This window comes from Lycium ferocissimum, chromosome 2, assembly GCF_029784015.1.
Source record: "Lycium ferocissimum isolate CSIRO_LF1 chromosome 2, AGI_CSIRO_Lferr_CH_V1, whole genome shotgun sequence".
NCBI lineage: Eukaryota > Viridiplantae > Streptophyta > Magnoliopsida > Solanales > Solanaceae > Lycium > Lycium ferocissimum.
In genome coordinates this window covers 70,406,110-70,428,743 of record NC_081343.1, presented here as the reverse complement: position 1 = coordinate 70,428,743, position 22,634 = coordinate 70,406,110, and the positions used below count along the sequence as shown (strand labels likewise).

At 36.8% G+C, this 22,634-nt stretch overlaps 2 protein-coding genes and 1 long non-coding RNA gene across 16 annotated transcripts; 2 read left to right on the top strand and 1 right to left on the bottom strand.

Annotated features, from left to right (window-relative positions):
* Nucleotides 1-1,874: 1,874 nt before the first annotated feature.
* On the bottom strand, nt 1,875-7,181 carry LOC132047240 (uncharacterized). The gene is made up of 3 exons (XR_009412818.1): nt 6,746-7,181; nt 5,380-5,583; nt 1,875-2,583 (listed from the first exon to the last, which is right to left on the bottom strand). It is a non-coding gene; the product is annotated as an uncharacterized LOC132047240 (long non-coding RNA).
* On the top strand, nt 4,971-18,492 carry LOC132047237 (uncharacterized). 14 transcript variants are annotated; one of them, XM_059438217.1, is made up of 20 exons: nt 4,975-5,199; nt 7,192-8,844; nt 8,958-9,353; nt 9,465-9,887; nt 10,001-10,399; nt 10,513-11,181; nt 11,295-11,741; nt 11,855-12,280; nt 12,394-12,843; nt 12,999-13,397; nt 13,511-14,152; nt 14,260-14,658; nt 14,847-15,266; nt 15,380-15,784; nt 15,916-16,317; nt 16,448-16,894; nt 17,008-17,415; nt 17,530-17,895; nt 18,010-18,331; nt 18,371-18,492. In XM_059438217.1, the coding sequence occupies exons 1-19, from the start codon at nt 5,164-5,166 to the stop codon at nt 18,319-18,321; spliced, it is 9,099 nt and encodes a 3,032-aa protein (XP_059294200.1). In that variant the 5' UTR covers nt 4,975-5,163; the 3' UTR covers nt 18,322-18,331; nt 18,371-18,492. The 14 variants fall into 14 exon arrangements, with proteins under 14 accessions (XP_059294211.1, XP_059294209.1, XP_059294201.1 ...); XM_059438216.1 differs by having other exon boundaries at nt 4,976-5,199; nt 15,916-16,335; nt 17,008-17,397; XM_059438215.1 differs by having other exon boundaries at nt 4,976-5,199; nt 15,916-16,335.
* LOC132047239 (uncharacterized) lies at nt 18,339-21,057 on the top strand. Its single transcript, XM_059438229.1, has 3 exons — nt 18,339-18,501; nt 18,634-19,026; nt 19,202-21,057. Exons 2-3 carry the CDS (start codon nt 18,637-18,639, stop codon nt 20,894-20,896), a joined length of 2,085 nt encoding a protein of 694 aa, XP_059294212.1. The 5' UTR covers nt 18,339-18,501; nt 18,634-18,636; the 3' UTR covers nt 20,897-21,057.
* Nucleotides 21,058-22,634: the final 1,577 nt, after the last annotated feature.

The window sequence follows — 22,634 nt, the reverse complement described above, 5'->3', positions numbered from 1 at the left end:
AAATATGAGAAATAACTCTTATTACGAATTTCATGATCATTTGAGATATTAACTTTTTAAACCGTTTTTGATATAGTATTAAGCAAATCATATTAACGTCTTGGATGCTTAACTTGATCATTATTATTGTAACATAAAGAAATAGGAGTATGATGCTTCATGCAACTAGGTCTGAGAATTTCAGTTCTCTATCAACTGAATATGTAGGAAAAGATTGATCTCCAGTAAGTGAATATAGAGTTTGCACTGAATATTCGAAAATAACTCTCCAAAAAATGTTGGCAACATGAAAGAGAAATATAGTACCTTCTACTAGCTAGTAGTAGTGTTGGTTGGGCCGGGGGGGGGGGGGGAGGGGGTTAACAATATCATCAGCTACGGATTCAACGAAATTTAATAACTTTGACTCAAATTCTGTATGTGTTAACAAACTTACTGAACGTATATAAATAGTAAATTTATAACTCAAATGATTACGAATTCAATAAAATTCCAGCCGATAAATTTGTTTGGGTGGGGGGGGGGGGAGGATACAATATTAGTTACGGATTCAACGTTATTAACTCAAATTCTGTATCTGTTAAACGTATATAAATAATAAATTTCAAACCCAATAACTCAAATGATTACGAATTCAATGACATTCCAACTGATAAATTTTGTTTGGTTGGGGGGGTTACAATATTAGTTACGGATTCAACGAAATTTAATAACTTTAACTCAAATTCTGTATGTGTTAACAAACTAACTGAACGTATATAAATAATAAATTTCAAACCCAATAACTCAAATGATTAATAATTCAATGACATTCCAACAGATAAATTTCAAATTTGGAATCCGCTCACGGTGACCAGTAGAAGATTGGTAAAACAAAAGCTCAAAAGTAGAAAGGAACAAGAACAAGTCGTAGCAAGTTGGAGCCGTCCATCCAAAATTGCTGAATGATGAGGACACCTTCGTGGCCTACTGAAGGTGACACTTAGGCACTAACGTCTTTTTCTGAATTCATATACTTCGATATATGGCTGCCGATTTTTGGATAAGGGCTGTGGGACATTGTGGGTTTCTTCTTCTACGATAAGTGTGTGTCAATTTAGTGTGATTGATCAGAATAACTATTTTTCTGGTACGTTGAACCATATACATAATATGATGGATCGGTTTAAATTGATCCTAACCGAATGATGATGTACTTTTATTACACATAGAAGGACTGATGTACTTTTATACACATAGAAGGACTTTAGTTTCATGAGTGAGCCAAAATATGAATTTTGACATAGGCAGAAAATGTAAAGGGGGGGGGGGGGATTATGAGGTCTTAAGTTCAAATTCCAGCAGAATAAAACCACGAGGTGATTTCTTCTCATCTATCTAAGCCTTGATAGACAGAGTCACGTAGTATCTATTGCTAGTGGCGTACGCAAGATTTTCATAAGCAATGTCACATTATATTGAGAACAAATAAATAAAGCACTATAAAGTCATATTAAAAAAAGTACAATATAAATTAAACACAACTTACTTATATTACTACAACTCTTGTCATGAGTATTTATTTTTTGAAATATATAAGATAACCTCATTAAAAATAATATTTAACACTTTTCTATATGTATATAATGCATCAAACTATCACTAAAAAAACTTATCATTCATTTTATTCGGCAATCGCTTTAATCAATTTCGTTGGCGAGAAAAAAAAAAGAAATGAAAAATAAAAAGAAAAAATATAGCACAACAACTAGAAAGCAGCAACATCGTTACTCAAAAATGTTTAATTATCGCCGAGGCGTATAAAAATATCTATAGACTAAAGGGAATAGTGTTTTTAAATCCTCTAAGAGGTTGGTGGTTCGACCCTCTCCTATGTAGACTATGTGCAAACATTTTAAGTTTTAAGACAGCCAAATTAAGCTGCCAGTTTCGAACTCAAGAACTCCAGTTCAAAATATAGGCACCTGACCGGCTGAGCTACAGTTCTTTCTATGTCCGGCAGTGTCACTTTATTCAATATACTCGCTATTTCGTTCTTCTTTTTAATTTTATATACATATTTAGTGAAGTTTTCCGACGAAGCTGTGTCACGCGACACCCCTCGGTCAAGGGTAAATCCGCCCCTGCCTATTGCTAGTGGGAGGTAGCAGGTAACCCATGGAATTAGTTGAGAGGCATGCAAGCTGGTCTGAACACCACAGTTATTTTAAAAAAATAGACGGGCGGGAAATGTAGCCAACCATAGAAGCATATGCTGCGCATAACTATTAGTAAAGAAATAGCGTAAATATACATGTTCTTTTATTCACCAATTTGTTTGGAGTTAGGGTCTATTCCAGAAGCGGATTCAAAATTTGAAATTTATGAATCCCAAATTCTATCCTTTTTGAGTTACTAAATCTTAAATTAATAATTTATACACATTAAATAAAACAATTAAGATAAATATAAGTTTGAACTAAAGCTACTAATTTTGTCACACCCATATCTTTTATGAATGTCACCTTTGGTGTGCAGGTGCTACCCAAGCCCGCCCTTAGAATTCCGTAACGTCAGAAGTTATTATCAATAAGGCACCACTACCTAAAATCAGTTAATTGTAGCACTCAATAAGCCGTAAATGATAGAAATGTAATTCACTACTTATTAGTACAATTAAATTTAAGTTTTTATATATAAATTTACACACACATACATACTAACAAAGTTTTATACGATTATTATAATTTAACATGTTATAACAAGTTGACTACCGCTTTTATCAAGTTATCAACTAAAACAATTGTTGATGTTTTTTTTTCTAAAATCACTTTATAAGCATGATTGTACATAATCTTTTTATATCATCGCTGCATAAAACTAAAACGCAATACAATTAAGAATTTTTTACACAATAGAACAGTCTAACAAAAGTCACAAAAAAGTAGTAGTAATTATTATAATCTTCTTTTTTTTACAAATTCTGTATACTAATTATTCACTAGTTATACAATCATAGCTACAAAATAAAAGAAGTTGTCGGAAGCGGTACAATCTATCTATTACGATCAGACGAGTGAAATTTTCTAATTGTTAAGCTAAAATATTAAGATCCCATACAAATATTTTTCGCGCTTATCCGACCCTTGATTCATCAAAGTGGTGAAATGTCTCTCTCACTTTTTTTCCTTGATCCTCCCAATGCATTATTGCAGCATGTTTAAGGAAGAAGGGAAGAAAGAAAAATAGAATAAAACATAAACAGCTGAACTATTGCTATTTGCTTAGCTTTATATTCACCTAAAGGGGCGGCGATAAAGACGAACCATCTATTTTGTTTTTGATCGGTTTGATTGAGACAGCTCTTTTTTAAACCAATTACTTTTGCAAGTTTCCACCAGTCCTACACATGCATGATGCATCCCGTTACAATATTCTTTGATCCTAGTCAGATTTTTTAAAGTTCATCGATAATTTTATGTTTTATGTAATAGAATTATGTACGATAAACAGTTTTTTCCACGTCGATGAGTGACATGGAACATGGAACTTTCCTCTTTGAACATCTCATCAACATGCTCTTTTAATAGTTTTTTCATTAAAAAAGTCATCAGCTAGTTAACTTCTAATATGAACTGATAGAAAGGAAAAGGTTAATGGTAGATCAAAATCTCTATCATTTGATGAGGAATCGCCTAGCTGCTCCTGACTTGAACTATATACTAAAATCACACCTGTTGATGCTTAGTAATTATGGATGATAAAATAATCCATCTATCGACTTAAACCATCTTATGGCTTCTTAAGTAATTATTCTGATCACATCACAGAGGCTTCCCTTTACCTTAAGACCAGGAGGAAAATCAGTAACTTTTGGAGGAAATTAGTTAAAAGGTGTCTTTACAAAAATGAATAGAAGTATATGACCCTCATGACCCTCTGTATACATGGGCGATTCTGACATAACACATAGGCGATCTGTTATATTTTGTAGAGGGTCATTTAATCAATTCACTAATTTTTGCCCTTTATTTTTGTACCTGAGTTGAATCTTTTACCTGCAAAAATGATTATGCCCTTCTATTACCTAGTTACTTTTTCTTTTCCTTTTACTCTCCATTCCCTGTATCCCTTACCTTTTCCACTCTATATTTATAGTAGGTGATTTGTCATGGTGATTGAGGATAACACTCACTTCATAAATCACAGTTCTCGGCTCAAATACAACAACCATAACCACATCTCAATCCCAAATAAGTTGCGGTCGACTATCTGAATCTTAACTGGCCATGTTATTACTCCATTTAAGCTTGATCTTAGTCCAATATCATCTCGCTCAAATAACCGTCAAAAAGATTTTAGGATAACTTGCAAAATGCATTAAAATTCAAGCCGAAGTTTTCCAAGATCAAGTAATTCAACTGAACCAATTTGTAGGGAAATTCAAGCCACTGTGAAATGTTGCAATCTGAAGGGGAGCCTTGGCGTAATCAAAAGTTCTTACGCCATGTGACGACTGGGAGGTCACGGAGTTCGAGCCGTAGAAACAACCCTCTGCGTAAATGCAAGGTAAGGATACAATACACAGGCCCGCGTCCCGCGCGCTGTGAGTCTTGACCACCGCGCCCTTTTTTATGAAATGTTGCAATCTGATAACACCTAAGGAATGTTAGGAAGGCATGTTACTCTTTTTATATATGAAATGTTTATAACAACTGATAACACCTAAGGAATGTTAGGAAGGCATGTTACTCTCCTTTAAATAAAATATATGACCATAAAGGAATTTATAACCACATACCTGGGATGAAGTAAAAAGTATATTCTTCTGGCAGTTTCTCCTTGTCAGCAGCACAATCCTTACTGTTATTAGAAATAATTATCCCGACTGTTTGATGACTAAATCTATACTAGAGGGGCATGTGACCACTCATCTATGTCCAACTCATAATATTAGTAGGATTAACAAGTGGTATTTGTCATTTTCTATCTACTTTAACAACATGGTCATCAATTGATAATATATTTAACTATTGTAATCCTACATGGTCATATTAAGAAAACCTCTACTTATAGCTATGAGAATTTCCAGTCCAGTTCACTTGTCCAAAACACACACTGATAGTCTTTAGGGAGGTGGAAAAGAAAACTTAACACAGAAATTCCGCGATCAGCTTGTGAGATATGGAATATGAAGCTGGAATACCAGAGAACATTTGTGTAAGTTAACTCACTTGTTTTTACTTTATGCGAGCATGATACTTCATCATTTTGCGTGTCATTTTTATTAGCCACAACAGTTATTTCTATAGCTTATTGCAGCAGTCAAGCTTGCTTTCATAAACTTAAGAGTCTCTGAAAAAACTTCAAAAGAAGCAACTGCATGATCTGAGATCATACCTGAAACTGTGTGAAGAGATGTTATTTGTTCCATAAAGATCAGCCAGGAATACAATGTCCCTAAGAAGTACAAATAGATATTACGTAGCAGAATTAGTATATGTATGCCACTGAACTACATATTTAGTATGAAGTATGCTCAACTTAGCGTTGACTTAGAGTGCTGTTAATTGAAGAGCATCCTGGCTACCATGGTGTATCAACCTGTACGATCATATAACAGTGTCAAAACAACTTTAGCCTAACTGAGATTCCTTCTTGATATACTCCTATATTGTAGTTGATTCTTCTTAGGCAATAAAGACTTAACTGCTATAGGTGTATGGAGGTAATATGACCTAAAAGAAATAGCACGGAAACAAATCAACACAATTATTAACTTTCAACTGGCTCATCTTAGAAAACGAAGTACTGAAAACTTGACTCTCTCCATAAGACTATTGCTGTTCACAGAGAATATCATGAGAAAAAACTTGAATTAGCACAGAATCAAATCAATGCACGCAATCTGATTATAAAAAACACTCTTATTAAATAAATTAGTATTGAAAAATTTGACTCTCTCCAAAACACCAGTTTCATCCAAAAACACAATCAAAAGAAAAATAATTGTAAGGAAATCTGTTTCAATTCTATCTCTAATCACACCAATTGGAATTATATTAGTTGAGAATCCCAAATCCTAAAACCTGTGGTCAAAAGGAAATAGAGAGAACAAAAGGCCCTGAGTTTGGATGTAAGTAAAGATTCGTTAATTGTCTAAATGTTCAACAAAGTAAAAGCCAGAGAAAGGCTGTGGGAGATAGCCAACAGAGGATTTTTCACACTTTTCTTGTCAATTGTATTGCCCTGACACTTTAACAGATTCTGGTAGTTTTAGCAAGAAGGAAGTGAATATTTCTTTTTTCCATTTGCTGTCATATTCTGAAACGATGGTTAGTATGGTCTGAGGCGTTGTTTTTAGAAGGAAAAAAGGGATTAGAACAAAAACTTGTTCTTCATTTTAATTGTGTGAGATGAACTTCTAGTTAGCGTGGAAGAAAAACTATTCCACTCTAGTACTTACACGGAGAAGTTATGAATATATTTTTCAGATCAGTCTTCTCATATTTTAAAAAAACTTAAGAAATTGGTTTAGTATGACTGTTTGACACCAACAATTAAAATTGTCTATACGACTTCTTTGTCACGTCAAGCTAATCAAGAAACATGCTACTGGTAATTAATTTGCATGTTCTCAGAAGCATAAAGAATTAAGCCCCCAACTGAAGGACTAATCTGAATTTACCCAACTGAAAACTCAAAATTTATCTTTCTTTAGAAGCCACTAACAGATCACTTGTACATGCAATAAACAGTATCTCACCGGCTTTTCACAAACTTAGTAGGTCTATGACAACTTCAAATATTGTAGGTAGAAGCCTTCCTGCATTTTTTCCTATTGTTTTATTGGTTCATTCTGCAATACCTGATACATTATACGAAGAGTAAATAGGTCCTGTTGGACATTGATTGGTAAATACAGGGAAGAGCAGTAGCAACTCTTTCTGCAGAATTCTCAAACATGGCAAAGAAAGTTCAGTGAGCAGGTCCTATATTGGGACCTTTAAGGTTTTGACCACTAGGCTAGGGTTAGTAACTCCATTTTAATGATAAAACAGGGATCTTGCTAACACCTGCAGTTCCAATAAGTAAAGGTTAGTCTGACAAATTTCATGTTGTAACTTCAGTGCTGCTCTGCCAATGTTAGATAACTTAAACACATTTCTTCTTAATTCTTTTACAACATCGCAAAAATAATTCTTTATGCAGAAAAAAGAAGAGAATTTGCTAGGGGAATTGTATGCAATATCAGACAAACTGAAGACGGAGAGAGACAAGAAGGGGCATACATTATCTGAGTTTGAAAGAACTGCAGAGGTTGAAAATGTTAAGGATCTGATTAGAGGTAATGATGGAAGAACTGAGGGTGAAATTTGTTATGCATCACCCTTAGTTTCCAAGGCTGTTGAAGAAAATGGCAGTTCATTGGAAGTCCATGTGTCAGTCGATACACCAAACAAGTCAGATGAACAGATGTCTGGGAGTTTATTCCACCTGGGGGAGAAAACAGAAGACAAAAGAGCAGAAATCAGCCCAAATGAATACCCAGAAAATGCAAAAGAATCAGCAACTAGCTTGGACAAGGATGACAGATGCATGGCACAAGAACAATCCAACGAAGATTTGACAAAGACAATCTCAAGTTGGAATGTACATATGCCAAACTATGAAGAGAGCTCCATTGGACATTTACGAGAGGATACAGCAGAAAAAGAAGAAGTTTGTCACGAAGATGACAGCACAGAGCATGTACCTGCTACCGACAAGGGAAGAGACTCATGTGAAACAATCTTTGAAGGAAAAGAAGAAGACGTAACAATGTCATCCATTTTAGATAGTCAAGATATGGATCCTGAGGCAACCATCTCGTCTAATGATAAAGAGGATGAAAACACAGAGAGACAGAATATCTTGAGTTGCATCACTGGCATTGTCTCTGCAGAAACAAAGAGTCCAAGTGAAGAGAGTGAAACGTCATGTAAAACGAACAATATTGAGAAGAACACATCTGTCCCCTTGACCGTCCGAGAAGCTGTTAGCTCTGCAAAATATAGAACAGAAGGGACGGACGCTGAAGCAATCAAATCACCTAGTGACACGAAGGATGAGAAAGCAGTCAAAGATGAGAATGACTACGATAGTGATAAAAATATTTTCAACTCCCCCCAATCAGAGTGCCAAACAGGAGAGGACGAGGAAAAAGAGACAAGAGATGGAGAGATACATAGGAATGTGCTTGTTAACCCATTTGTTAATGTTGTAGAAGAAACCAGGTTAGATGATGCTGATTCATGTACGAGTGGGAAACATGGGAACAACTCAGTTGAGAAAGGAATGCAAGATGTTGCTGATCATCCAGAAGTAGAGGAAAAACCTGAAGAACTAGCAGTTGACGAAAAACATGAAGAACCAATGATTGAAGAAAAACCTAAAGAGCCAGCAGTTACGGAGAAACATGAAAAACCAGCAGTTGAGGAAAAAACTAAAGAACCAGCAGTTGAAGAAAAAACTGAAGATCCAGTTGTAAAAGAGAAACTTGAAGAACCAGAGGTTGAGGAGAAATTTGAAGAATCAGCAATTGAAGAGAAATCTGAAGAATCAGCGGTTACGGAGAAGCCTGAAGAACCAGCAGTTGATAAAAAAACTGAAGAACCAACGGTTGAAGAGAAACTTGAAAAACCAGTGATTGAGAAGACACTTGAAGAATCAGCAATTGAAGAGAAACCTAAAGAGCTAGTAGGGGATGAAACACCTAAAGAACTAGCAGGTGAAGAGAAACTTGAAGAACTAGTTGTTGAAGAGAAAGATGAAAAGACAGCAATTGAAGAGGAGAAAACTGAAATGGAAGCTCTTAAAGAGAAGGTGAGGATTAAACATAGTCACAAAGTTTATCCATCATATTAGCTTTATATGTGCAACAAACATACATTTGTGTATCAATTGAAAGACTAAATGAACTTCAAATTTTCTTGCAGAATTTGCCACTTGCAGACACAAAGGACCAGATAGACAATGCATTTCCATGCAATACCAACAACGCTATTGCTGACCATGCATCAATTGAGGCAAAACCTGAAGAACCAGAAATTAAAGAGAGATCTAGAGAATCAGTGGTTACAGAGAAGCTTGAAGAACCAGCATTTGAGAAAAAACCTGAAGAACCAGTGGGAGAGACACTTGAAGAATCATCGGTTGAGGAGACACTTGAAAAAACAGCAGTTGAAGAAAAACCTAAAGAGCTAGCAGGGGAACAAACACCTGAAGAACTAGCACTTGAAGAGAAACCTAAAGATCCAATGGTTGTTGAAGAGAAGGATGAAAAATCAGCAATTGAAGAGGAGAAACCTGAAATTGAAGCTCTTCAAGAGAAAGTGAGGATTAAACACTGTCACAAAGTTTATCCATCATATTAGCTTTATATGTGCAACGAACTTACATGTGTTTATCTATTGAAAGACTAAATGAACTTTAAATTCTCGCAGAATCTGTCAATTGTAGACTCAAAGGACAAGATAGACAATGCAATTCCATGCAAAACCAACAACAATATTGTTGACTATGCATCAGTTGAGGAAAAACCGGAAGAACCAGTAATTGAAGAGAAATCTGAAGAATCAGCGGTTATGGAGAATCCTGAAGAACCTGCAGTGGAGCACAGCCCTGAAGAACCGATGATTGAAAAGAAAATTGAAAAACCAGCAGTGGGAGAGAAACTTGAGGAACCAGATGTTGAGAAGACATTTGAAGAATCAGCAACTGAAGAGAAACCTAAAGAGCAAGTACTTGAAGAGAAACCTGCAGAACCAATGGTTGAAGAGACACCTGAAGAACTAGTTGCTGAAGAGAAAGATGAAAAACAAGAAATTAAAGAGGAAAAACCTGAAATGGAAGCACTTCAGGAGAAGGTGAGGATAAAACACTGTCACAAAGTTTATCCATCATATTAGCTTTATATGTGCAACGAACTTACATCTGTTTATCTATTAAAAGACTAAATAAACTTACAATTTTTTCGCAGAATTTGTCAATTGTAGACTCAAAGGACAAGACAGGCAATGCAATTCCATGCAATACATACCATGATATTGCTGACTATGCATCAGTTGAAGAAAAACCTGAAGAACCAGCAATTGAAGAGAAATCTGAAGAATCACTGGTTATGGAGAAGCCTGAAGAACCTGTTGATGAGAAAAAACCAGAAGAACCAACGGTTGAACAGAAACTTGAAGAACCAGCGGTTGAGGAGACACTTGAAGAATCAGCAGCTGAAGAAAAACCTAAAGAGCTAGGAGGGGACGAAACGCATGAAGAACTAGCACTTGAAGAGAAACCTAAAGAACCAATGGTTGTTGAAGAGAAAGATGAAAAAACAGCAATTGAAGAGGAGAAACTTGAAACGGAAGATCTTCAGGAGAAGGTGAGGATTAAACATGGTCACAAAGTTTATCCATCATATTAGCTTTATATTTGAAACGAACTTACATCTTTTTATCTATTGAAAGACTAAATGAACGATAAATTTTCTTGCAGAATTTGTCACTTGTAGGCTCAAAGAACAAGATAGACAATGCAATTCCATGCAATAACAACAATGATATTGTTGACTATGCATCAGTTGAGGAAAAACCTGACGAACCAGCAATTGAAGAGAAATATGAAGAATCAGCGGTTACAGAGAATCCTGAAGAACCCACTGTTGAGAAAAAACCTGAAGAATCGATAGTTGAAGAGAAACTTGAAAAACCAATAGTAGGGGAGAAACTTGCAGAACCAGAGGTTAAGGAAACACATCAAGAATCAGCAGTTGAAGAAAAACCTAAAGAGCTAGCACGGGAGGAAACACCTGAAGAACTAGGACTTCAAGAGAACCCTAAAGAGCCAATGGTTGAAGAGAAACCTGAAGAAACAGCAATTGAAGAGAAAAATGAAGAATCAACAGTTACGGAGAAGCCTGAAGAATCCCTTGTTGAGAAAAAACCAGAAGAACTGATGGTTGAACAGAAACTTTTAGAACCAGTGGTTGAGGAGACACTTGAAGAATCAGCTGTTGAAGAAAAACCTAAAGAGCTAGCAGGGGAGGAAACACCTGAAGAACTAGCACTTGAAGAGAAACCTAAAGAACCAATGATTGTTGAAGAGAAAGATGAAAAACCAGCAATTGAAGAGGAGAAACCTGAAAAGGAAGATCTTCAGGAGAAAGTGAGGATTAAACACGGTCACAAAGTTTATCCATCATATTAGCTTTATATGTGCAACGAATTTACATCTTTTTATCCATTGAAAGACTAAATGAACTTTAAATTTTCTTGCAGAATTTGTCAATTGTGGACTCAAAGGACAAGATAAACAATGCACTTCCATGCAATACCAACAATGATATTGTTGACTATGCATCAGTTGAGGAAAAACCTGAAGAACCAGCAATTGAAGAGAAATATGAAGAATCAGCGATTACGGAGAATCCTGAAGAACCCACAGTTGAGAAAAAACCTGAAGAACCGATAGTTGAAGAGAAACTTCAAAAAACAACAGTGGAGGAGAAAATTGCTGAACCAGAGGTTGAGGAGACACTTGAAGAATCATTAGTTGAAGAAAAACCTAAAGAGCTAGCACAGGAGGGAACACCTGAAGAACTACTACTTCAAGAGAACCCTAAAGAACCAATGGTTGAAGAGACACCTGAAGAACTAGTTGTTGAGGAGAAAGATGAAAAACTAGAAATTGAAGAGGAGAAACCTGGAACGGGAGCTCTTCAGGAGGTGAAGATTAAACACTGACACAAATTTCATCCATCATATTAGCTTTATATGTGCAGCGAACTTACACCTTATTATCTGTTGAAAGACTAATTAAACTTTAAATTTTCTTGCAGAATTTGTCAATTGTAGACTCAAAAGACAAGACAGACAATGCAATTCCATGCAATACCAACAATGATATCGCTGACTATGCATCAGTTGAGGAAAAACCTGAAGAACCAGCAATTGAAGTGAAATATGAAGAATCAGCGGTTACGGAGAAGCCTGAAGAACCCGTGGTTGAGAATAAACCTGAAGAACCGACGGTTGAAGAGAAACTTGAAAAGCTAGAAGTCGTAGAGAAACTTGAAGAACCAGCGATTGAGGAGACACTTGAAGAATCAGCAGTTGAAGAAAAACCTAAAGAGCTAGCAGGGGAGGAAACACCTGAAGAACTAGCAGTTGAAGAGAAACCTAAAGAACCAATGGTTGTTGAAGAGAAACATGAAAAATCAGCAATTGAAGAGAAGAAACCTGAAACGGAAGATCTTCAGGAGAAGGTGAGGATTAAACACGGTCACAAAGTTTATCCATCGTATTAGCTTTATATGTGCAATGAACTTACATCTTTTTATCTATTGAAAGACTAAACGAACTTTAAATGTTCTTGCAGAATTTGTCACTTGTAGACTCAAAGGACAAGATAGACAATGCAATTCCATGCAATACCAACAATGATATTGTTGATTTTGCATCAGTTGAGGAAAAACCTGAAGAACCAGCAATTGAAGAGAAATATGAAGAATCGGCCGTTACGCAGAATCCTGAAGAACCCACAGTTGAGAAAAAAACTGAAGAACCGATAGTTGAAGAGAAACTTGAAAAAACAACAGTGGGGGAGAAACTTGCAGAACCAGAGGTTGAGGAGACACATGAAGAATCAGCAGTTGAAGAAAAACCTAAAGAGCTAGCACGGAAGGAAAAACCTGAAGAACTAGCACTTCAAGAGAACCCTAAAGAACCAATGGTTGAAGAAACACTTGAAGAACTAGTTGTTGAGGAGAAAGAGGAAAAACAAGAAATTGAAGAGGAGAAACCTCAAATGGAAGCTCTTCAGGAGAAGGTGAGGATAAAACACTGTCACAAAGTAGTTTTAAAAAATAAAAAAATAAAAAAACACTGTCACAGAATTTATCTATCATATTAGCTTTATATGTGCAACGAATTTACATCTGTTTATCTATTGAAAGACTAAATGAACTTAAAATTTTCTTGCAGAATTTGTCAATTGTAGACTCAAAGGACAAGACAGGCAATGCAATTCCATGCCATGCCAACCATGATATTGCTGACTATGCATCACTTGAGGAAAAACCTGAAGAACCTGCAATTGATGAGAAATCTGAAGAATCAGAGGTCACGGAGAAGCCTGAAGAAGCCGTTGTTGAGAAAAAACCAGAAGAACCAATGGTTGAACAGAAACTTGAAGAACCAGCGATTAAGGAGACACTTGAAGAATCAGCAGCTGAAGAAAAACCTAAAGAGCTAGGAGGGGACGAAACACATGAAGATCTAGCACTTGAAGAGAAACCTAAAGAACCAATGGTTGTTGAAGAGAAAGATGAAAAAACAGCAATTGAAGAGGAGAAACTTGAAACGGGAGATCTTCAGGAGAAGGTGAGGACTAAACATGGTCACAAAGTTTATCCATCATATTAGCTTTATATTTGCAATGAACTTACATCTTTTTATCTATTGAAAGACTAAATGAACTTTAAATGTTCTTGCAGAATTTGTCAATTGTAGACTCAAAGGACAAGATAGGCAATGCAATTCCATGCAATACCAACAATGATATTGTTGACGATGCATCAGTTGAAGAAAAACCTGAAGAACCAGCAATTGAAGAGAAATATGAAGAAACAGCGGTTACGGACAATCCTGAAGAACCCACTGTTGAGAAAAAACCGAAAGAACCGATAGTTGAAGAGAAACTTGAAAAACCAACAGTAGGGGAGAAACTTGCAGAACCAGAGATTAAGGAGACACATCAAGAATCAGCAGTTGAAGAAAAACCTAAAGAGCTAGCACGGGAGGAAAAACCTGAAGAACTAGCACTTCAAGAGAACCCTAAAGAGCCAATGGTTGAAGAGAAACCTGAAGAACCAGCAATTGAAGATAAATATGAAGAATCAGCAGTTACGGAGAAGCCTGATGAACCCCTTGTTGAGAAAAAACCAGAAGAACCAATGGTTGAACAGAAACTTGAAGAATCAGCTGTTGAAGAAAAACCTAAAGAGCTAGCAGGGGAAGAAACACATGAAGAACTAGCACTTGAAGAGAAACCTAAAGAACCAATGGTTGTTGAAGAGAAAGATGAAAAAACAGCAATTGAAAAGGAGAAACTTGGAACAGAAGATCTTCAGGAGAAGGTGAGGATTAAACATGGTCACAAAGTTTATCCATCATATTAGCTTTATATTTGCAACGAACTTACATATCCATTGAAAGACTAAATGAACTTTAAATTTTCTTGCAGAATTTATCAATTGTAGACTCAAAGGACAAGACAGACAATGCAATTCCCTGCAATACCAACAATGATATTGCTGACTATGCATCAGTTGAGGAAAACCCTGAAGAACCAGCAATTGAAGAGAAATCTGAAGAATCAGCGGTCACGGAGAAGCCTGAAGAGCCCATTGTTGAGAAAAAACCAGAAGATCCGACGGTTGAACAGAAACTTGAAGAACCAGCGGTTGAGGAGACACTTGAAGAATCAGCAGCTGAAGAAAACCCTAAAGAGCTCGCAGGGGAGGATACACCTGAAGAACTAGCACTTGAAAAGAAACCCAAAGAACCAATGGTTGTTGAAGAGAAAGATGAAAAACCAGCAATTGAAAAGGAGAAACCTGAAACGGAAGATCTTCAGGAGAAGGTGAGGATTAAAAACGGTCACAAAGTTTATCCATCATATTAGCTTTATATGTGCAACGAATTTACATCTTTTTTGAAAAAGTGAGGGTCAAGCATTGTCACAAATTTTATTCATCCTATTAGGTGTATGTGCAATGATCCACATTCTGCTACTTTAGTAAAAGACTAAAACTTTAAATTTTTTTGCAGAATGTGCTAGTTGCAGACTCAAACGACAAAACTGGTAGTGAAATTTCATGCAATACCAATAATGATGATGCTCACTTTCTAGAAGTTGTCGGAAACCTTCAAAAATCAGCAGTTGAAGAAAAACTTGAAGAACTAGTTATTGAAGAAAAATCTGATGTACCAGCGATTAAGGAGAAATCTAAAGAACCAATGGTTGATGATAAATCTAAAGTACCAGTTGAGGAGAAACCCCAAGAACCAGTGGCTGAAGAGAAACCTGAAGAGCTAGCAGGGGAGGAAACACCTGAAGAGCTAGCACTTGAAGAGAAACCTAAAGAACCAACGGTTGAAGAGATACCTGAAGAACTAGTTGTTGAAGAGAAAGATGAAAAACTAGAAATTGAAGAGGAGAAACCTGATACAGATGCTCTTCAGGAGAAGGTGAAGATTAAACCTTTCATAAACTTTATCCATCAAATTAGCTTTAAATGTGCAATGAATTTACGTCTGTTTATCTATTGAAAGACTAAATGAAACATTAAATTTTCTTGCAGAATTTGCCAATTGTAGACTCCAAGGGAAAAACAAACAATGCAATTCCATGCAATACCAACAATGATACTGCTGACTATGCATCAGTTGAGGAAAAACCTGAAGAAGCAATAGTTGAAAAAAAACATGAAGAACCAGCAATTAAAGAGAAATCTGAAGAATCAGTGGTTACGGAAAAGCATGAAGAACCAGCGGTTGAGAAACAACCCGAAGAACCAGCAATTGAAGAGAAATCTGAAAAACCAGCAATGGGAGAGAATCTTGAAGAGCCATCAGTTGAGGAAACATTCGAAGAACCAACAGTTGAAGAGAAACCTGAAAAAACAGTAATTGCAGAAGCACCAAATGAACTAACATTTGAAGATAAACCTGAAGAACCAGCAGTCGAAGAGGAGAAACTTGAAAAGGTAACTCTTTTGGAAAAGGTGATGGTCAAGCACCGTCACAAAGTTTATCCATCCTATTTGTTATGTATGTGCAATGATGCACAATTTCTTCTTTATTGAAAGACTAACTGAAACTTTATATTCTTTTGCAGAATATGCGAGTTGTAGACTCGAATTACAAAATTGGAAATGAAATTCCATGCAATACCAACAATGATGCTGCTCACTTTCAAGAAGTTGAGAGAACCCCTGAAGAACCAGCAGTTGTAGGAAAACCTGAAGAACCAGTTATTGAAGAGAAACTTGATGTGCCTGCAATTAAGGGAAAACCTGAAGAACCAGCAGTTGAGGTGAAATCTGAAGAATCAGTTGAGGAGAAACCTCAAGAACCAATGGCCGAAGAGAAAGCTGAAGAACCTGTAGCTAAAGAAACACCTGAAAAGCTAGCAGGGGAGGAAACACATGAAGAACTAGCACTTGAAGAGAAACTTGAAGAACCAATGGTTGAAAAGACACCTGAAGAACCAGCAATTGAAGAGGAGAAACCTAAAAAGGTAACTCCTTTGGAAAAGGTGAGGGTCAAGCACTGCCACAAAGTTTATCCATCCTATTAGTTATTATGTGCAATGATTCACATCTGCTTCTTTATTGAAAGACTAAGTGAAACTTTAAATTATTTTGCAGAATATGCTAGGTGTAGACTCGAACGAAAAAGCTGGCAGTGAAATTCCATGTGATACCAATAATGATGCTGCTCACTTTCCAGAAGTTGAGGAAAATCGTGAAGAATCAGCAGTTGACGAAAAACTTGAAGAACCGGGTATTGAAGAGAAACCTGATTTATCAGCGATTAAGGAGAAACCTGAAGGACCAACGGTTGAGGAGAAATCTGAAGTACCAGTTGAAGAGAAACCTCAAGAACTGGCAGCTGAAGAGAAATCTGAAAAACCAGCAGCTAAAGAAACACCTAAAGAGCTAGCAGAGGAGGAAACACCTGAAGACCTAGCACTTGAAGAGAAACCTGAAGAACCAACGGTTGAAGAGACACCTGAAGAACTAGTTGTCGAAGAGAAATATGAAAACCCAGCAATTGGAGGGGAGAAACCTGAAACGGAAGTTCTTCTGGAGAAGGTGAGGATTAAACATCGTCACAAAGTTTATACCTTATATTAGCTTTGTATGCGCAACAAATTACATCTGTTTTTCTAATGAACAACTACATGAAACTTTAAATTTTCTTGCAGAATTTGCCAATTGTAGACTCAAAGGACAAGAGAGACAATACAATTCCATGCAATACCAACACTGATATTGCTGACTATGCATCAGTTGAGGGAAAACCTCAAGAGCCAATAGTTGAAAAAGAACATGAAGAATCAGCAGTTATGGAGAAGCCTGAAGAACCAAAGGTTAAGAAAAAACCTGAAGAACCGACAGTTGAAGAGAAACCTGAAAAACCAACAGTGGAGGAGACACTTGAAGAACAATCGGCGGAGGAGAAATTTGAAGAACCAACAGTTGAGGAGAAATCTGAAAAATCAATAACTAAAGAAACACCTGAAGAACCATCACGGGAAGAAACACCTAATGACCTAGCATTTGAAGAGAAACCTGAAGAACCAGTACTTGAAAAGGTAACTCTTTTGGAAAAGGTGAGGGTCAAGCACTCTTACAAATTTTATCCATCCTATTAGTTATGTATGTGCAACGATTTACATCTACTTATCCACTGAAAGACTAAGTGATTCTTGAAATTCTTCCTGCAGAATATGCTAGTTCTAGACTCGGAGGACAAAACAGACAGTGAAATTCCATGCAGTACCAACAATGATGCTCCTCACTTTCCAAAAGTTGAGAAAAAACCTGAAGAACCAGCCGTTGTAGAAAAACCTGAAGAACCAGTTATTGAAGAGAAACTTGGTGTACCAGCAGCTGAGGAGAAACCTGAAGAACCACCAGTTGAGGAGAAATCTGAAGAACTAGTTGAGGAGAAACCTCAAGAACCAGTGGTTGAAGAGAAACTTGAAGAACTAACAGCTAAAGAAACAGCTGAAAAGCTAGCAGGCAAGGAAATACCTGAAGAACTAGCACTTGAAGAGGAGAAACCAGATACGGAAGCTCTCCTAGAGAAGGTTAGGATTAAACACTATCACAAAGTCTATCCATCCTAATAGTTTTAAATGTGCAACAAACTCACATATGCTAATCTATTGAAAGATTAATTCAAACTTCAAATTTTCTTGCAGAGTATGCCAATTATAGACTCAAAGGACAAGATTGACAGTGGAATTCCAGGCAATTCCAACACTGATGTTGTTGATTATCCAAGAGTTGAAGATAAAGCTGAAGAACCGGTAGTTGAAGAAAATCATGAACAAGTAATTGAAGAGAAACCAGAAGAATCAGCAATTGAGGAAAAAGATGATGAACTAGCAGTGGAAGAGAAACTTGAAGAACCAGCAGTGAAAAAAGAACCTGAAGAACCAATTGTCCAGGAGAAACTTGAAGAACCAACAGTTGAAGAGAAATCTGAAGAACCAGTAGTTGAAGAAACTTGAAGAACCAACAGTGAAGAGAAATCTGAAGAACCAGTAGTTGAAGGACCAGCATGGAAAGAAACACCTGAAGAACTAGCATCTGAAGAGAAACCTGAAGAACCAGCAGTTGAAGAAACACCTAAAGATCTAGCAGTTGAAAAGAACCTTGAAAAACTAGCAGTCGAAGAGAAACCTGAAAAGGTAACTTTGTTGGAAGAGGTGAGGATCAAGTACAATCACAGATTTTAACTATATTATCAGTTTTGTATGTGCAATGATTCACATCTGATTATCTATTAGAAGACTAAGTAAAACTTTAACTTGTTCTTGCAGAATATGCCAGTTGTAGATTCAAATGGGAAGACTGGCAATGAAACTCCATGCATTACGAACAAACCTGAAGAACCAGCAGTTGAGGTAAAACCTGCAGAGCCAATGCTTGAGGAAAAACTTGAAGAACCAATTGTTGAGGATAAACCTGAAGAACCAGTAATAAAGGAGAAAGCTCAAAGACTAGCAGTTGAAGAAACACTTGAAGAGCAAGCAAGGGTGGAAACGCCTAAAGAGCTAGCAGTCGAAGACAAACCTGAAGAACCAGCAGTTGAAGAAACACCTGAAGAACTAGCTATTAAGCAGAAACCTATGTTCTCTGAAGGTGAAGCTGCGCACATTAATAGTCAAGAGGATGTAATCAGGCAAGAAACTTCAGGAAGCACAAAATCTGAGGTAAATGCAAATTCAAGTAAAGGAACAGAAAATAAGGCAAGTGATATTGCTAATAGAAAAGGACCTAGCAGACTTGGTTAAATAATTTATCCATCCTATTAGCTCTGTATGTGTGTGGAATTCACATTTACTTATATATTGAAAGACCAACTGAAACTTTAAATTCTTTTTGTAGAATATGCAAGTTGTAGATTCAAACGACAAGGCTGATAGTGTTGCTGAAGTTGAGGAAAAACCTGAAGATTCAGCAGTTGAAGAGAAACCCAAGGAATCGCCAGTTGAAGAGAAACCGGAAGAACAAGCCATTAAGGAGAAACTCGAAGAACCAGCTGTTGAGGAGAAACCTGGCAAACCAGCTGTTGACGGGACACCTGAAGAACCTGCGGTGGAAGAAACATCTGAACATCCAGTTGAAGAGAATCGAGAAATTTCATGCAATACCAGCAATGATGTTGTTGAAGTTGAGGAAAGGCCTGAAGATTCAGCAGTTGAAGAGAAACCCGAGGAATGGACAGTTGAAGAGAAACCGGAAGAACCAGGCATTAGGGAGAAATTTGAAGACCCAAAAGCTGAGGAGAAACTGGAAGAACCACTGGTTGAGGAGAAATTCGATGAAACAGCGATTGAAGGGCCACTTGAAGAACCTGCGGCGAAAGAAACACCTGAACAACCAACGGTTGAAGAGAAACCTCAAGAACCAGCAGTTCAAGAGAAACCGGAAGAACGAAAAGTTGAAGAGAAACTTGAAGAAGCAGCAATTGATGAAAAACTTGAGGAACCAACAGTTGAGGAGAAACCTAAAGAACCAGCAGTTAAAGAAAAACCTAAAGAACCAGCAGTTGATGAAAAACTTGAGGAACCAGCACTTGGAGAAAATACTGAAGAACAAGCAGTTGAAGAAACACCCAAAGAACCAGCAGTTGAACTAAAACCCGAAGAATCAAAAGTTGAGGAGAAACCCAAAGAACCAGAGATTGAGGAGAAACCCAAAGAACAAGCGGAGGAAGAAGCACCTGAAGAACCGGTGGTTAAAGAGACACATGAAGAAATAGCAGCTGAAAAGAAACCTGAAGAATCAGCAGCAGGTTCCATGACAAAATGCAATGAAACAAAAGAAACACAGAAAGAAGAAGTAAAAACTGAAAATGCTCTAAGTGCCCAAGTAGGATGTGAACAAGAGGAAAAAGCAAGGGATGAACGGGAAGAAATAACAGAACATTTCACATCGTTGAAATCCGTTAAGGCTACAGAAAAGGAGATAGCAATGGATAACATGGTGAGCAATGAAAGCAATGTAACTAAGCAGATACAAGAGCAGGCAGCATATCCTCTACTTACAACGGATTGGGTGGAAACTGTTCGAACAGGCAGCACTGATGTCAATGGTACGCCCAAAGACAGTATTACCCCACATGTGCAACTGGATGCAGCGGCCAGAAGTCTCCAGCACATGCAGGAAACTGCTGAAACAGTACAACATCAGGAAAATCACGAAAACGAGAAAGAAGTGGAATGTGATTCAAAAGAAGCACCAGGGGAATCCAGATCAAGAGAGCCACAAGCTAAGGCCGCGCTTTCTGACGTTATCCATGTATCAGTAAAACAGAGATCAAAAATGGAGGAAAATTTTGATGATGAAAGAGAAGACAACGGCAAAGAGGAGGAAGGAATTCAACAAACAAGAGAAGGGTCAGGTTCTGATGATACAGTGATCGTAGAAGTCTCAAGAGATGCTGATATCAAAGTTCCTCAGAAGAAACATCAGAACATATTGTCAGGAGTTGGATCAAAAGTCAAGCACTCAATTGCAAAGGTGAAGAAAGCCATCACTGGTAAGTCCTCTCAGACCAAGCCACCATCACCAAAGTAAGGTGAATAAAAAGATCAAGACTTCACATTGTACAAAGTTGTAATTTCTCAAGAAAAGCAAAGTGAAAAGCTTTTCACCAATTCAAGTTTTTAATAAAGTAGAAAAGTTTTTCCAGAATGTGAAATCTTATTGTATTAGGAATTCCTTTATTATTGGATACATACTAGCAACTTCTCAGCGACAAGTCAATAACAGCAAAATCCAAACACTCAACAAACCAGGTGCACCGTGCACCACATACTAAGGACCTTATTGTAGTATCAGTACATCCAATATCTATAATTAATTTTCCATGACCCACAGTTAGCACTGAGAAGGAAGACTTGAAATAGTTTCTCCTAGTAAGACAACTTTCCAAGTAAGCATTATCGTTATCAAAAATATCCATAGATGCATTATATAACTTCCTCAAATTAACTACTACTCCCTCCGTCCAATTTTTGTGGCACCGCTTGACTAGGCAAAAAGTCTAAGAAAGAAAGAAAGACTTTTAAAACTTGTGGTCTAAAACACACCTTAGACATTTTTGTGGCTTTAAATCATTTTATTAAGGGTAAAAAGGAAATTTTAAGGTTAAATTGTTTCTAATTATAGAAATATAACATTCTTGTAACGTACTAAAAGGAAAGTAGGCTACATGCGCGTAGGAGCAATTGTGAAAGCAATATTGTGTTTCCACTATACAATGAACTATGCGACAATAGTAGCAGATGCAGCCTTTGTGTTGCGGGTTCAACCAAAACCAGGAATGTAATAAAGGATGCAATATTTTTTTAACCAAACCAAGTGTTTTTGACGCGTGAAAAAACTTTAAAAGGATATTAAATCTGAATCAGTGATTTCAAAAGTACAATGAGTTCATCATTAAAAATCTTGAAGGTTAAAAAAAGCGCGCCCCTGCACTAAGCCCGCTTACGCTACAAAATCGAAGGCGACCACAGTGGTCTATTGTACGCGTTCTCGCTTTGCATTTCTGCAAGAGGCTGAAGGTTGAATCAATCAAATTTTAAATTCTAGATTCGCCTATGTGCCTCAATTCCAAATTAGTTACAGTCCTGCATGGATTCACTGCAACCATGCCGCTCTATCCAGGTGCATTTTCTACTAGAAACAATGAATTTCAGAGCTTCGACGCGGTTTCCAGTTGGATGATTGTACTTGTAGGTTCTAAACCAAAAACGAGCATTCAAAAGCAGAGAGAATAAGAAAGTATTTCAAAGAGCAAGGCTCTCACGTTATATAAATATTTTTTTGAAACTGATTGTTAACGTTATATAAATATTTGTACGTAGTAGTTCCTTATTATGAGTATCAGAACTTCAAAAGAAAACATTCACCTAAAAATAAAAATACCCGAGTGATCTCAATAAACTCCTACATCGTCGTATACAGCACATGAACATGATCCCTAACAATGATTTTTGAATGCAGATAAATTAAAACAGTCAACAAGAAAAATCTAAGAGTAAAATTCAATATAATTACCAAACTGGAACATATTTAGTGATTTCCAATGTAAAAATTTATCCTCCCAATTAATTGAATTAGGTATCAAGTAGAATCATAAACAAAAGCAATAGAAACTCACCGCGAGCTTCATTTTTTGCACTTTGAAGCCAATGACTTCGCGGGGAAAGGGAACGTTTAGAAGTTGGTATGTTGCTTTTGGTCCCTTAAGTCTTAAACACCTAACTTATAACATCGTACATTTCAAGTCAGCCTTCTTTTAATTGTGCAT

Excerpts from the sequence above, each read along its gene's own strand:
- LOC132047237 (XM_059438215.1), top strand. The coding sequence starts at position 5,164 with ATGGAATATGAAGCTGGAATACCAGAGAACATTTGT. Across the intron at positions 12,281-12,393 it reads CGGAAGATCTTCAGGAGAAG|AATTTGTCACTTGTAGACTC; the intron begins GTGAGGATTAAA and ends ATGTTCTTGCAG. Across the intron at positions 16,336-16,447 it reads AGGTAACTCCTTTGGAAAAG|AATATGCTAGGTGTAGACTC; the intron begins GTGAGGGTCAAG and ends ATTATTTTGCAG.
- LOC132047239 (XM_059438229.1), top strand. The coding sequence starts at position 18,637 with ATGCCAGTTGTAGATTCAAATGGGAAGACTGGCAATGAAACTCCATGC. Across the intron at positions 19,027-19,201 it reads CAGGAAGCACAAAATCTGAG|AATATGCAAGTTGTAGATTC; the intron begins GTAAATGCAAAT and ends TTCTTTTTGTAG.